The sequence below is a fragment of the Poecilia reticulata genome, linkage group LG13 (genome assembly GCF_000633615.1).
Source record: "Poecilia reticulata strain Guanapo linkage group LG13, Guppy_female_1.0+MT, whole genome shotgun sequence".
NCBI classification, from domain to species: Eukaryota; Metazoa; Chordata; class Actinopteri; order Cyprinodontiformes; family Poeciliidae; genus Poecilia; species Poecilia reticulata.
The window spans coordinates 21,584,386-21,598,295 of NC_024343.1; the positions used below are offsets into that span (position 1 = coordinate 21,584,386).

The window sequence follows — 13,910 nt, forward strand, 5'->3', positions numbered from 1 at the left end:
CGTGCACTTGGACCACCAGCAGGCAAGGTGGTTGAAATGCCCAAGGACATGGTAACCGAGACACACGGGAGTAGGGGGTTCGAACCAGCAGCCCACTGGTTACAGGAGGATAAACCCAAAAGAAATATTCATTTTATTAAAAAAAAAAATACACATGTGGCTCAGATTTTTACCATATGATCAAGTATTAGCAAAGCGTTAAATAATCCAAACTAAAGTTGAAATTTAATGGTGCTTCTGTAATCAGAATTACCTTGGATATCTACTACAGATTTATATTTACCAGATTTCAAATGAATTTTTTTATGATTCTTACCAAGATCAGTCTTTCTATGTTTATATAACATTGTGTGTGTAGGGGAGCAGTCATTACATAAAAATGTTAAAGTTTCTGAAATATCTTTGCTTATTTTGACCAGCGGAAGAAAGTAACTAGTTACATTTACTACAAGTACAATTTGTCTGTATTTTGTAGGTTTTTTTTTTAGGTATTTCACAAAATCTCAACTTTTACTTGAGTACGTTGTGACTGAAGTATTTTACTTGGTAATGCTTAAAATCATATCTGTCAATGAGTAGAAATTAAGGCACAAATAATAATAGTTGGTCATTCTGCTGTTTATCAGCAGGTAAAGTAATTGGGAGTGACTAGCTTCATATCTGGGCTTTCTTTCCTTACCCGATTCTATTTATTCCCATTCAATATTTGGAATTCAAATTCGGGAATCATGCTTTTGCCTGGGATATGAAATAATACAGACCTGGAAGTCCTGTTTGCAGTATTTAGTGCACCAGCCTGACCTTCCAGCTTATGACCTGCAGTTTCCACTTATTTTAAACATGTTTACTCATATTCACCGTCATGTAGAAACCTGTACACTGGAAATAGTTAATTTTTTTCTTAATCTTTACAATTGAGAGTTAACTGTTACTAAACTTTACTAAATTAAATCATATATAAAAAAATATAATGATTAAAGTGATGGACAAAAAGTAGCGTGTGTTACATTTGGGAGTTTGTTAAAGGTTTGCACTTTGTATTCCTCGTCTGATCACCAGTGTGGACGGCGTACCTTTCCTAATGCATGACCTCACCCTGCGGAGAACCACAAACGTGGATGAGGTTTTTCCAGACAGAAAAACAACAGCAGCTTCATGGTTCAACTGGACGGATCTGCAGCAGCTCAACGCAGGAGAGTGGTTCCTCAAGGTACTTCCTAGTTCCTAACATACACTAAGCATGATTTATTTCTAAATTAATTAGTGTCTTATTTGTGTTTATTTTGTTGTGTGGTAAAAGCCATTAACTCTCTTTCTTTAGCACAGTGTGTTCTCACTCACTGATCCATTATGTTCCCCTTAGGGTTTGTGGAAATTCAGATATGCAGTTAAGCATGAATGCAGAACTAATTTAGGAGAACCGCTGCCTTGACCTCAGTAGATTTGTCTTTCATGGCACTAAAGTTTATTTTAATTTTGGTACAATAGCCAAAAGTTAATTTTTTCAAATTTATCACTGCTCTTCATTCAAGAAAATGTTGCTGTATTCTGTTCGGTCTTTTTGTTATCTGTTAAAAGTCTCATTCTCTGAACCAACCACAGAATTGACACGTTATAGAAAAGGCCCCTTCCTTTAAATTGCTCTTAAATCCATGTGTTTTTCCCATCATCTTGTTTTAGAATGACCCCTTCTGGACCGCAAGCTCCATGTCCCAGAAGGAAAGGAATCTTACCTTAAAGCAGAGAGTGTGCAGCCTGGAGCAGCTTCTTAAGATGGCCTCCGATCACAACATCACAGTAGTTGTCAGATTGCGGAGGCCTCCTCGTGATCACCCCTTCAACTCCACGTGGATCAACGAGACGCTGCAAGTAGTGCAGAATTCTGGACTTCTTCAGAGTCTGGTACGAGGGAAATATCTGTAGCTTGGGCACAGTTTTCCTGATGCAACCTGTTTTAAAAATGCAGTCTCTCGTGTTCCCCGTCGTTGCTCACGTTAGGTGATGTGGACTAAGGATGATGAGAGAGAGCAGGTGAAGCAGTGGGCACCTGGCTTCATCCAGACCTCGCTGGTGAAACACAGTCCTGAACATCTGCACAGCTCTGGCATCAGAGGGCTGCTGCTCAGATACAACCAAGTGGATGCTGATGAAATCACGTAGGTCCACACACCTAGCCCTGATCGGTTATCAATTCCAGAGAAGATCTGACTGTTTGCCAGTGGAGCTTCTAAGAATCTTGTTGTTGGCTGCAGAAACTTCTCCAAAAACAACATCAGCCTTACGCTCTACACTGTCAACGAGCCGTGGCTGTTCTCGATGCTCTGGTGCAGCGGCGTGTCGGCTGTCTCCTCAGAGGCCCCACATATCCTCAGAAAGGTGCCTTCTCCCATCTGGCTCATGGTAAGATGTATCCCTTGGATAAAAATATCACATTGGGAGCCATTTTTTTACGTCACCAATCTCTAGGCTGGAGCAGGACACACATGGTCATTCAAAAAAAATGATTATGATGAAGTTTAAGAGTTTCATTCAAACGACAAAAATTCACTTTTTGCCAGGACACTTTGGAAATTATTCTCGCTAAAGATGATTCTTCACAGCTTGGAAAAATAATATAATATGAATGAAATACATCTTATGAATAGCAGGTTGGTCTAACAACTGAAGTGGTGTCAGATTAGGTCTGCAAATCCCATTATATTTAATCTTTACTCAATATTTATTTTCAAATGACACAGTTGTTTACATGTTTTTCTTGTAACATTTTCATGAGACAAATGTAGCGCACATCATTCAGCAGAACATATTTGTTTCCTGTTCTGTGCCTGGTGTGCCGTCATTATCTGACTCGTTAAAGAGTCCCAGAGAGGAGAATACTCAGCTCCTGGGTTTCTGGATCATTCGTCCACTGAAACGTCCCTCCATGGGTACACTGTGTCTGTTTGACCCACTTTCCTCCTGCTCCACGAATCCATAATGTTTGACCAGTCTGTCCATCTGGTCCAACATATGGACCCCTTGCCTGACGTATTGTGGACATGACCCCTGACTTCCTGCTGTGGAGCTCAGGGTGAATCTGGTCTGCTCTGGCATCTGCAGGACTGTCAGTCAGTTTGAACCAAGATTAAAGCAGTTTTAACTCCTAAACTTCCTCTTCCTGTGTTCAAATGAAGACGTGCAGTGACTGGCACAAAAACTAATCTCCTCTGAACTTTTCGAATTTTCTTTCATTACAGTCACAGTTTTAAATGGATTATTCTGTGGTTTTATGTGATAGACTAAAGCAAAGTAGTGCAGATTGTTACAAGTTGAGGTGAGAGGAAAATAGTTTTTTTTTTTTTTTTCTTCTCTGTTTTGTATTCAATTCTCTTTTCTCTAATACCTATAAATATTATGGCAACTATTTACCTTTAGACATCACTTGAGACTGAGGTTTATTGGTATTGCGAAATTCAACCTTAGTAAAGCACCACAAGACTAAAATGGAACTTTCTGGCCTACGTGCAATGTATGTAGCAAAAAATCAAATGCTGCCCTCTTTGCTGTGAAAAATGGCGGCAGCGTCATTCTGTGTACATGCTTTTCTTAATCAGGGGCTGTTCAGAGTTGTAGGTTTGTTTGATGAAGCTACAGTAGATGCAGGACAGTCCTGGTAGGAAAATCTGTTTAAAGAAAGCAAAGGACTTGAGACTTGACAATGAGCTTATACATCCAGATCTACAATGAACCAGTTTAATTCAAAGCATATTCATGTTAGAATGATCCAGTCATAGTCCGGACATAAATCCAAGGGACAATTTACAGTAAGGTTTGAAAACTGACGTTGCCAGAGGCTTTCTGTACACTCTAAATTAATTTGTGACACTTTTGACATTTTTATTTGTTTTCATTTAAAATCACCGCCTCCTTCTTTTACCAAGTATGAAAAAGATCCAAGTATACTATAATGTGTCCAATTTGGGGTATTGAAAATGTGTTTTGGAAAATGGCTCCATCTGGTGGTGGACTCTATAAAATTCAAGTTTATGATAACTGCATGTTTGTGTTTTCAGAGCCCAAGAACCTACCAGCTGATATGGGTGTCTGCAGACCTCATTTCCTTTGCTGTAGTCATAGGAATATTTGTTTTGCAAAAGTAAGTACAAACACGTTATGATGTGATTGTTGTCAAAACAAGTGCACATACAAAGGTGAAGGTTTTTCCATTTTGATGTTAGGATTTTTTCCACATTTACAGCTTAGTCTGGTCCAATGTGTCACATAGAGCTGACCAACAGCAGACTGTCTGACTTGATTAGTATTTCTTTTACATAATAGTTGCTAATATTCGTCTTTAGAGTAATGACCGAAGAACGTTGACGCTAATTTACCTTGCCTGTCTTTTTGGTTTATTAGCTGTTGCGGCTGCCTTCTTTCCCCATGTTGATGGAAGCTTTAGATTAACCCTCAACACTTCTCCTGTGTTTGTGTTTCTCTGAAAACTGATTGTTTGTTTTGGTGATACCTGTTGTCACCCGGTTGGATGGAGAGCTTATTCACCCTGCCCTCCCTCTCTGCCCTTGTAACCATCCGGTACAAGTGTGTTTTCTGCTTAGCTTCTGCCGGCATCTAAACTGACCTCTTGTCTCCCGCCTTCTTTTGTCCTTTTTTGTCTTTCTGCCTTGTTCTCTCTCTCTCTTTTTCTCTCCTCCGCCTGTCGTGCATGCTCTCCTCCTCTTCTGCTGCATTCTGGCATCTTCTCTCAGCTATCACATGATCAGGTAACCGGGTCACCTTCTCTGACCCGCAAGTCTTTTCCACTTTTACCCCGTTTCTGTTCTTGCACACCCACATTTATTTTTGTTTGATGCTTTTTTTGACCTTTTGGCACCTTGTTTTTCTACATTGTTGCTCTCCTTGTTTATATAAAATCTTATTCAGAGTTTTCTCACAATCTCCAAGTCCACCATCTTTCTGTATTTATTCTCATCTTCATCAACTCTACTACATCTGAATCTTTGTTGTTGCTACCTGTTTTCTCAACCACTTGTTCCTAAAAGGAATGGAAAATCAATGTTCCCCAAACCTCTGAATACTATTAGAAAGAAATATCTCACCGATATTAATGTGTTGAACAATATGATCAAGATTAGCTTTTACCTATAAAAGCTACAAATCAAATACATTTCATATCAAACTGCCTCTGCTCATTATTCAGACTTTATTGTGGGTTATACTCTTTAAGTTAATGAAATTCGTCAGAACGGTTGTTTTCATTAATGTAAAGGTCATGTTGTCCCACATGGACGAGTAATCCTTAATAAAACTGGGAAAACCATAAACCACAGCTGCACAGAAGGTCCATTCATTAAAATGTTCAGTGCTGCTGAATAATGCAGCGGATGTGCAGCATTATTAATTGCTTCGCTTGCATAATGCCCTTTTCCTGATTGTTGTTTAATCAAGTATTAGTTTTGTAAATTAGGAACCATTGTGTGATGGTCTGAGTCATGAAAAATCTCTTTGAAGAGCCTGAGAGCTTATCTGCTGAAAAGGAGCAACCCAGAACGTTCTACAGAACATATTTATTAGCATGTATTAATTAGTTACCCTTTTAAAACGGGGGGTGTTGTATTAATGGTGGTAAAAGGGTATTTCTAGAGTATCTTCTCAACAGTTTAGTTATTGAAATATGGGTGTTTCGTCAAAGAAATTACCCCTGTGAGAAATTTCTTGTGTTTTTATCCACCTTCATATCTCAGTTCATCAAACTAATTTCGATATGAGATGAAGACAATACTTTAATCCACCATCATGTTAAACAGACATGTCCTCAGACAGCACAGGACTTTTTCCAGGAACAAAATCTCACAGCCAAACCTGAGCAAAAATGTAGAAATTATTTAAGAGATCAATTTGATTATTTACTCACTCCAGCCCAAATCATTTCCCTCATGTTCATTTTGCAAGAAGAGGAAGCAAAGTACTTGGAGTTGAAACCAACCTTCTGTGTGATTTCTGACCAAACCTTGTGACCCGTGCAGGTATCGAATGAGCGGCATACGCAGCTACAATCCTGAACAGATCATGCTGAGCGCAGCGGTCAGAACGTCCAGTCGAGACATCAACGTCATGAAGGAGAAACTGATCTTCTCCGGTAGGATTCCTGCTGCTGGCCTGAAAAATACTTGCATACTTGTTGATTTGGGTTCCTGAACTGATTTTGTTTCCTCCCCCCCCCAAAAAAAATACATTTAAATTCTTAACCTGACCAGTAACAAATCAGTTGGAACCCCTGTCGACCTGCATGTGCGTGTTTGTGATTGTTGTCGCTGCTCTCCTTCCTCTCTTCCATGTCAAAGCTCAGCCTCAGTAATGGCTCCCCCCGTCAGCATCCTTTGTGTGACGTATCGCCTCCTGACCATCCTACCTCATCCATTCCTCTTCGCAAGCAGTGACTGTCTCCCCTTTCCACCAAACATTTCCTCATCGCTCATTAAACCTCTCTGCCTACTTTGCCCCTTATTCCCCTCATCCATCCATCCATCCATCATTCCATCTCTTCGCACTCATCTTCCCCCATAAGCCTCCAACTGGGTCATAGAGTAGGAGATCTTATAGGCCAGTTTGTCTAGACAACCTCTAGCCCTGGGGAGCAAAAGTAAGTCCATGGAGCGAGTCAATGCAAGTAGGAGTTAGGAAGTTGCAGGAGTTGATGAACGCTGACGTTTGTTTTTTGTTATCCTCTGTCGCCCTCTAGAGGTGAGGAACGGTGGCAGTGCTGAGGAGCTGTATGAAGAGCAATGCTTTGATTCCTACACCAATCAGAGTATCAGCCAGTGATTTTCTACTCCGTCTGTCTGCTGTGGTGACGCAGGAAGCATCATTCCTGATGACGAGAACTCCCAGCCTCCTGAGCTGCTGGAAACGCCCCGCTGCGCTCTGTACACTCTGTAAATACCGTTTGTTTCTCCTCACTTTACGTTTATTGCACAAGACTACATGCACTTGATTTAAGATGAATCTGATGATTCCTACTTCAATATCTAAATGTTCAGGGGCTCCCCATCAGTCTTTTTTTTTTTTTTTAAGTTGAAGCTAAGTTTCCAAAGCGGTTAATAATTATATTAGGATCTGTAAATGTTATAGCAGCATGATGCTCCTGCCTTCAGTCTCTGCTGTAGTTCATGAAATTAATATTTATATTTAAAGAGATGAAACTGTTTACAGACATTTTTGCCTTCTCCTCCATGTTCACACGGTGCATGTAAAGTATTTTGATGCTCCCTGCCTGCCGTACTTCTGATCACTGGATCCAAGTATTGGAAACTTCTGGACTTTGTGTGAGCAGTGCTCCCAGTAAAACCAGAAGAACTGGTGAAAAATGGTTTCTGGGGTTAAGATTAGCTTTTTCTTGGTTAACTGTTTGTGTTTCCTTTTGTAATGTGTTCAATATAATGTATGGATTCTGACTGGGTATATTTTTTTACCTTGTGTGCAGTGTTATGACGAATGTGTAATCATAGGTATAACTTAACAATGTGACACTTTAATCATTACAAGATGAACAGGCTGGCCTTTGATTTGCTGTCATTCTTTGGCATCGTCATGTCGGGAAACGTATTGCATGTGACTTCTGGTGTAAATACTGTGCTGGAAAATAAAGTGAAGCTGGTTGAAGGGATATTGCATGTTAAACAGGCAGCACATACTGGGAAACAAGTCGCCTTTTTTTCATTGTACATTTGAGTTTGATTCTTGCGATGCGACAGAATAAAAACATTTGTCCTGATTGTTCTACAGATAATCTCCAAATGTTGCCAGTTCCATGAAATGTTATAAGTAAAGAAAATCTTGAGTTAAATTAAGTTATATTATCGACCCCCGTTTTTTTTTTATTTTTTGTCATGGTTTGAGTGAGTGGTTGACATCCGCTCAGAGGCCTGTTGAACTTATAGGCTGTATCTATTTTTTTTTATGCAAAAATAGGGTGAACAATTTGCATTTATTCTGAATAAAACCTCCAACCTTTCCATAAGGGGATACAAACTATTTTTGATGAAAGAATCTAAGAACTTAGGAAGAAAATAAAGAAGGTTGAAAAGGCATAGTTGGATAAAATGAAGTCTGGAAATAAAAATATTTTTGATTGGACAAACATTTCAGTGCATCTGTACAGACCGGTAACACTACATCACACTCCGAAGATTAAAGTTGGATAAATAAAATTGATCTCAACTTAATGTTCATCTTTGAGGCTGGAAGGAGAGCAAACATCAGTGTGTGAAGGATTACCTGGGTTACAATATGGTTGAGGTTTTTGAGAAAAGGGCCATTAGACTTGATGAGGAATGACATTTTAATGTGGAAAAGCAGCGATTCACAGCAGTTTTCCTTCTTTATCAAGTAACCGGTTTGATCCTGAAAACTTCCAGTACAAAAATAGATCTTGGGTCTTTTATATAAGGGCGTATGTAATCTTTACAGTTTCTATACAGAAGCTTATTCAACATGAATTCAGGTTATACTGTTTTTTCTTTTTACAAATTAAGTTTGGCAAAAGATGCAACGCTGTGATGTTTTACAGAAGGAATGTTGGGTCGTGGCTGAGACCTTCTACACAGGCAGAAAAGCTCAAATCTGGTTTGTAAAAAGATACATTAAACAGAGTTTAGACATAATGTCACATCACTGTCTGTTAAACACTCTGCATTTAACAGTATTATACAAACAAGGCACTGATGAACGACACTTTGGACCCTCTGTTGGACTGTCAGAACTGAGTTTCAGCCGCCGAAGCAGACAGTCCAACACCAAGCTGATGTGTTTACAGTGTGTTATTGCACAAAAGAAGAAGAGTTAGCCAACAGTTATGAGTCAAAGTGCATCGAGTGTGTCTTCTACTTTACTTAGCGGCAAATAAACCATGGCACTAAAAACAGAGCATTCTGGGACGATCCCTCTGTTACCTGAAAAGTCTGGACCCCATCGGAACACTTGAGTTACGAGGGAAGTAGTCCCCTCTGCAGAGAAACTTTAAATGAACTGAGCGTACCGCCATATTTCAGGTTCCAGTGATTTGCAGTAAACCGGCGGCATGAGAAGCGCTGACATGGAGCGAGGCTTTTCACACAGATTAGCAGCTTTCTGAAAAGGCACCGACACGCAGTGTATCAGCTTGCAGATGGAAGAGCAAAGGTCCGTTGAAAACACACACACACTCGGAGAAATGCAACTAGAATAAATAAATAAATAGTTGAAAGCTGTTCCGGCTAGTCTTCAAAGTTAAAATAAACTGCTTCCTGAATGATCATAATACTTCCTGCTACAGAGCAGTGAACACATCTAAACAGGTCGTTACTGCTGAAGCTGAGTGTGCAATAAAAAGCAAGCATGTTTTTAAGTCACCTACACAGGAAAAAGTGTTTCAACACATTTTGTTTGTAACTGACACATTTCTCATTCGGGGAGGAAACAAAGTTCAAGAAGCCACACGTTCGGCTTTCAGACAGAAACACGATGCTCCCTGTGTCGGCCGTTTCTCTCCAACCACCAGGAGTGTTGCGGTGGACAGGAACAGGAATCGGAAGCCTCCCTCCCTCCTGGTTCAGGATCAGCTGAAGTTCGTCTTGCGAAGGTGTCTGTTGGGGATTTCTATGGCGCTCACCTGCAGCGGCCAGGAGCCGCCCATGATGCCGGCCTGGATGGCCACACCCGTGACCACGGCCAGGTCGGGGTCCACCGACGTGTTGGGATCCTTCCCAAAGTACTCGCTGATCAGCGTCCTGATGCGCGGTATCCTGGTGGACCCTCCCACCAGAACGATCTCGTCCACGTCCTCTTTCTGCAGGTGGCCCTCGGCCAGCACCGTCTTCACCGGGACCAGGATCTTCAGGAAGAGGTCCTGGTTGAGCCCCTCGAACAGCTGGCGACTGACCTCCACCTGGAAGAGAACCGGAGGAGGAGCGGGGCCCTCCGGGGACCCAGAGCCATTGTGCGCGTGAAGGTGGAGGGGAACGGAGATCAAGGCGCTGGGGTGGAGGGTGAGGTTGAGCTTGGCGGCTTCCACGGCCTGTCGGAGACGGTGGATGTCCTCCTTGAGGACGGGGGCGACGCCAAACTGCTGCCGAACTCGCTCGCTGGTGTACTGGAACAACCTCTGGCTGAAGTCCTGACCTCCCAGCTTGTTGTTACCTGCAAATAACATATTATTTAAAAGAATTAGATATTTCTTATTTCATATTGATTCTACAAGGTAAACAAAGTGGTATTGCAATTTTATTTCCACACTTTTGTGAAAATAAAACATTTATTTTTCATTTCCATAAACAAATATAAATATGTATGTATCTTACAGATTTTACCAATTTAGTTTTTTCCCCATGTGTGTCAGATAATTACTAAATGACAAAGGACAAAAATCACCTGAGTAAAAACAAAGTTTGTACATTTTTTTTCCCCCACCGTAAAATGCAAGCATTTTCAAGAATTTTCCAAGGTAACCTTTCAAACTTTTCCAGAACCACAAATGCACCACAGAAGCCAGTTTCAATTTACTAATATATTGAATTTACTAATAATTTATTACTGTTCTTAATAAGGTTTTGTCGCAATATCCTACACAGCAGGGACAAAGTAAACTAAAATACAACATTTAATGCTTTGAAAATTTTGTCACATCCTACACACTTGATTTAACAAAAAAGAATCACCCAACTTTAATAACTTTAACATATAAAAAATTTTGTTGATTAATGGACTTATTCAAATGAATGTTATTGAGCCACAAGGAATAACAGGTATTCAGCTCATTGTATAAAATGGTTTGTATAAAGGTAAATGGCCTCCATTGTTCCACATTTCTCCGTTTGTTAACAACAGCTCTCTCGGAGGTCGACTGGATTCCCCAAAAACAACAGAAATGGCTACATAGTCAATGATTTTGACTCTCATCTGTTATTTAATTTCTTTTGATCAGACGACGCTTTATGAAATCTTTTAGGCCATTTCATGTTGTAAGCTCCATCACAACGATAAGTTGATTCCGCAGCACTGGCAGTAAAAAGTCCTGGGTCAAACTTGTGAAACTGAATTCAATGTTGATAACATCTTTAAAATAGGATTTAACGAAGAGGGTGATTACTTTTCCACACACGACCAGGTAGGTTTGGAGAGTTTTGCTCTTAATAAATAAAATCTATCAATCGTGAAACATGTAGGTATGAAAAAAAAAACAAAAAAAACGCTACCTCACAGAGTGTTCAGCATTCATGCAATGTTTTTCACGCCACTGCATGAATGTTACATGCCGTAGAGTCGATTAGAAAAATCTTCCTAACAGCTGTATCCAATTACCTGCCATGGCCCTGGTGAGAAACATGCCTCCCTGTTTGTTGAGCAGAGACACATCCAGAGTCCCTCCCCCCAGGTCCACCACCAGGACATTGAACACGTCCACTTTGTGCAGGCCGTAGGCCATGGCTGCAGCCGTCGGCTCGTTGATCACACGCAAGATCTCCAAACCTGTCAAACCACGACCAGACAGTCAGTGTTGCAATTTCAGGCCACAATAAGCCTGAAAATTACACAACCATGGTTGTGTAATTTTCAGGCTCATTGTGGATAAAACAATGAGCTCATTAAAGACACTTTAGGAACAGAGCAACATCAGGCGCCTCGTGTCGCTTTAAACCGTCCTTTTGATCACCTGACCTGCGAGGTTAGCGGCGCGGACCGTGTAGTTCCTCTGTCGCTCGTCGAACTCTGCGGGCACCGAGATGACGGCCTTCTGGATGGGCACGCCCAGGTGTCGCTCAGCCATCTTCTTTAACCTCATCAGCAGCCTGGAGCCGATGAACTCTGGGCTCACGGTGAAGGTGTGGTTGGTGGAAATCACAAACTCTGCGCTTCCATTGTTGTTTACCACCTGGAGAACAAAGCGCAGGACAGAGGCTTTTAGAAAGGAAGGAACATGCAAAAGCAGAAGCTGTTGGAAATAAAGTTATCTGAATGATGACAGGGGCAACACTGAGCTGTTTCAGTACAGCTTTGAACTGGATTTATTTGACAATTACTGTGCATTTCAAAAACATTCACAACCAATTAACTTTTTCAGATTTTCTCAAGTCAAAGCTATAAACTTTAACTATTGAGATTTTATGAGGTAAACCAACACAAAGAAGCACAGAATATAGAAGTTTGTTGTGTTTTTTCTAAACCTTCAAAAACATATATACATATATGTAGCTAAAAAAAAAGCCTTCCCACATTATGATGCTGCCACTGTTGCTTCCAGGAGGATGAATCGGTTTTATCACACAGTTTTTTTTGCATATTGGCTAAAAACTTAAAGCTTTGCCTCACCTGACCAGAACATCTTCCACGTTTGCTTCAATCTCTACTGCTACAGCTACACTTTACCAATTTTTAAACTTTATTATAAAATATTATAAATCAATGTATGCATTTTTATATTTTAAAAGGACTAATAGCTGTTAGAAATTAATGTTCTTTGCCAGCAAATGCAGTAACCCAAGCTTCCCCCACGTACAATGAGCCCCAGCTTGACCCACCTGGAACGGGTACCTGGCGCTCTCCTGCTCCAGGACACCCGCCTCAAATACCTTCCCGATGAACCTCTTGGAATCGTATACGGTGTTCTGAGGGTTGCTGTCCGCCACATCCATGGCTTCGTACCCGGCTAGCACCGCAGTGCTGGTGAACGAAACCGCGCTAGGGATGCTCTTCCTCCCCTCCTCATCTTCGATCACCTCCACCTCCCCGCTGCCCGGGAGGAAGACTCCCACCGAGCAAAAGGTGGTGCCCAGGTCCAGGCCGATCACTTTGGGTTTGGGGGGAGGCAAGTACTGCTGTCCCAGATACCCAGCCAGAAACAGGGCCAGGATCACCGAACCTGCGGCAACGAAACCGAAACGGTTATCAATCACAGGTGGGACAACAAACCGAGCCTCTAATAGGTTTTAGCTTAAAAAGTTGTTTATTATTAGACTTACCGATCATAGAAATCTCCCCGGACATTGTCACAAACAGCTGGACCTTACAGCAAACTCCTAAAATGTGTCTAAAATGGAAACACCGGCTCAGACAACAGGAGCAACTGAACTAAAATACACGTCAACATTTTACTGCTCGCTGTGGATTATGGGTAATGTAGTTTTCAGTTATTACCACATACAAGGAGCGTAGCTCAGCTCATGATAGCTACTGACTACGACTTCCATCAATAGTAGTGAGAAGTCAAAGCTCGTGACGTTTTTCGCGCTCTCAGCCAATCATCTAGAGTCATTGAAAGTTCACGTCATATGTTGCATTTACAAAACCTCGGAAATGAGCATTTTAAATCAGAAACCTCCGACGTCTAGATAGTGTATACCATTTTAATGTTCGACTTTAATTTCTAAAGATGTAAACTTAATCAATTAAGGAGGAAAATCCTAAAATACATTATCATTATTGTATATTATCAGTATAATAGTAGTAGTAATAGTAGTGGTAGTAGTAAAGTTGGGCATCAAACGACTTAAGTAAGCGCCAAACGGGCGAAATAACAGCAACCGTTTCACTGGTAAAGCTTTTACTTAAATAAAGAACAGTGGGGGAAAGGAGGCTTTGAAATTCTAGAAAAGAAGTTATTTGTATCGTGGTTTAACATTTACTAGAAAACAAAATCTCTTAATTTAAAATATTTTTATAGATGATGTAACAGTCACGCTGGAAGAATCTTGTTCAAGTTAGTAACTGGGAAACTATTCCATATTAAAGTGGAAATGCAATAATCGAAATCGGAATCCGACTTCCTATTTACCATTAAATGCAGCAACGTTTAGAAATTATCTTTAAGCTGGATAAAATGTTACATACTGCAAACTTGCACTCTACCTCTTCTTTTCCTTCTACAACAACTAATTCTA

At 40.7% G+C, this 13,910-nt stretch overlaps 2 protein-coding genes across 6 annotated transcripts in view; one reads left to right on the forward strand and one right to left on the reverse strand.

The window, feature by feature from the left end:
• gdpd5b (glycerophosphodiester phosphodiesterase domain containing 5b) overlaps positions 1 to 7,663 on the forward strand; it is a 33,682-nt gene extending 26,019 nt beyond the window's left edge. For 2 of the 5 annotated variants that reach the window (XR_535224.2, XR_535222.2), the window contains 9 exons: positions 1,060 to 1,210; positions 1,681 to 1,902; positions 1,999 to 2,156; positions 2,253 to 2,400; positions 4,053 to 4,135; positions 4,746 to 4,760; positions 6,024 to 6,136; positions 6,347 to 6,640; positions 6,740 to 6,832. Coding sequence is in view for 2 of the 5 variants with exons in the window: in XM_008426005.2 (XP_008424227.1) it covers positions 1,060 to 1,210; positions 1,681 to 1,902; positions 1,999 to 2,156; positions 2,253 to 2,400; positions 4,053 to 4,135; positions 4,746 to 4,760; positions 6,024 to 6,136; positions 6,740 to 6,822 (973 nt within the window). In the remaining 3 variants the exon portion in view is untranslated. Of the gene's footprint in view, positions 1 to 1,059; positions 1,211 to 1,680; positions 1,903 to 1,998; positions 2,157 to 2,252; positions 2,401 to 4,052; positions 4,136 to 4,745; positions 4,761 to 6,023; positions 6,137 to 6,341; positions 6,641 to 6,739 lie in introns of those variants that run through there. The other 3 variants (XR_535223.2, XM_008426006.2, XM_008426005.2) reach the window with 3 other exon arrangements.
• Positions 7,664 to 8,324: 661 nt separating this feature from the next.
• Positions 8,325 to 13,157, reverse strand: hspa13 (heat shock protein 70 family, member 13). Its single transcript, XM_008426007.2, has 5 exons — positions 12,993 to 13,157; positions 12,552 to 12,892; positions 11,692 to 11,905; positions 11,335 to 11,502; positions 8,325 to 10,173 (listed from the first exon to the last, which is right to left on the reverse strand). The coding sequence occupies exons 1-5, from the start codon at positions 13,015 to 13,017 to the stop codon at positions 9,593 to 9,595; spliced, it is 1,329 nt and encodes a 442-aa protein (XP_008424229.1). The 5' UTR covers positions 13,018 to 13,157; the 3' UTR covers positions 8,325 to 9,592.
• Positions 13,158 to 13,910: the final 753 nt, after the last annotated feature.

Bases quoted from the DNA above. Each gene is read 5' to 3' on its own strand.
- hspa13 (XM_008426007.2), bottom strand. From the start codon at position 13,017: ATGTCCGGGGAGATTTCTATGATCG. The intron at 12,893-12,992 runs GTAAGTCTAATA...TCGTTGCCGCAG, and splicing joins CGGGGAGATTTCTATGATCG to GTTCGGTGATCCTGGCCCTG. The intron at 10,174-11,334 runs GTAATTGGATAC...TGTTATTTGCAG, and splicing joins TCTCACCAGGGCCATGGCAG to GTAACAACAAGCTGGGAGGT.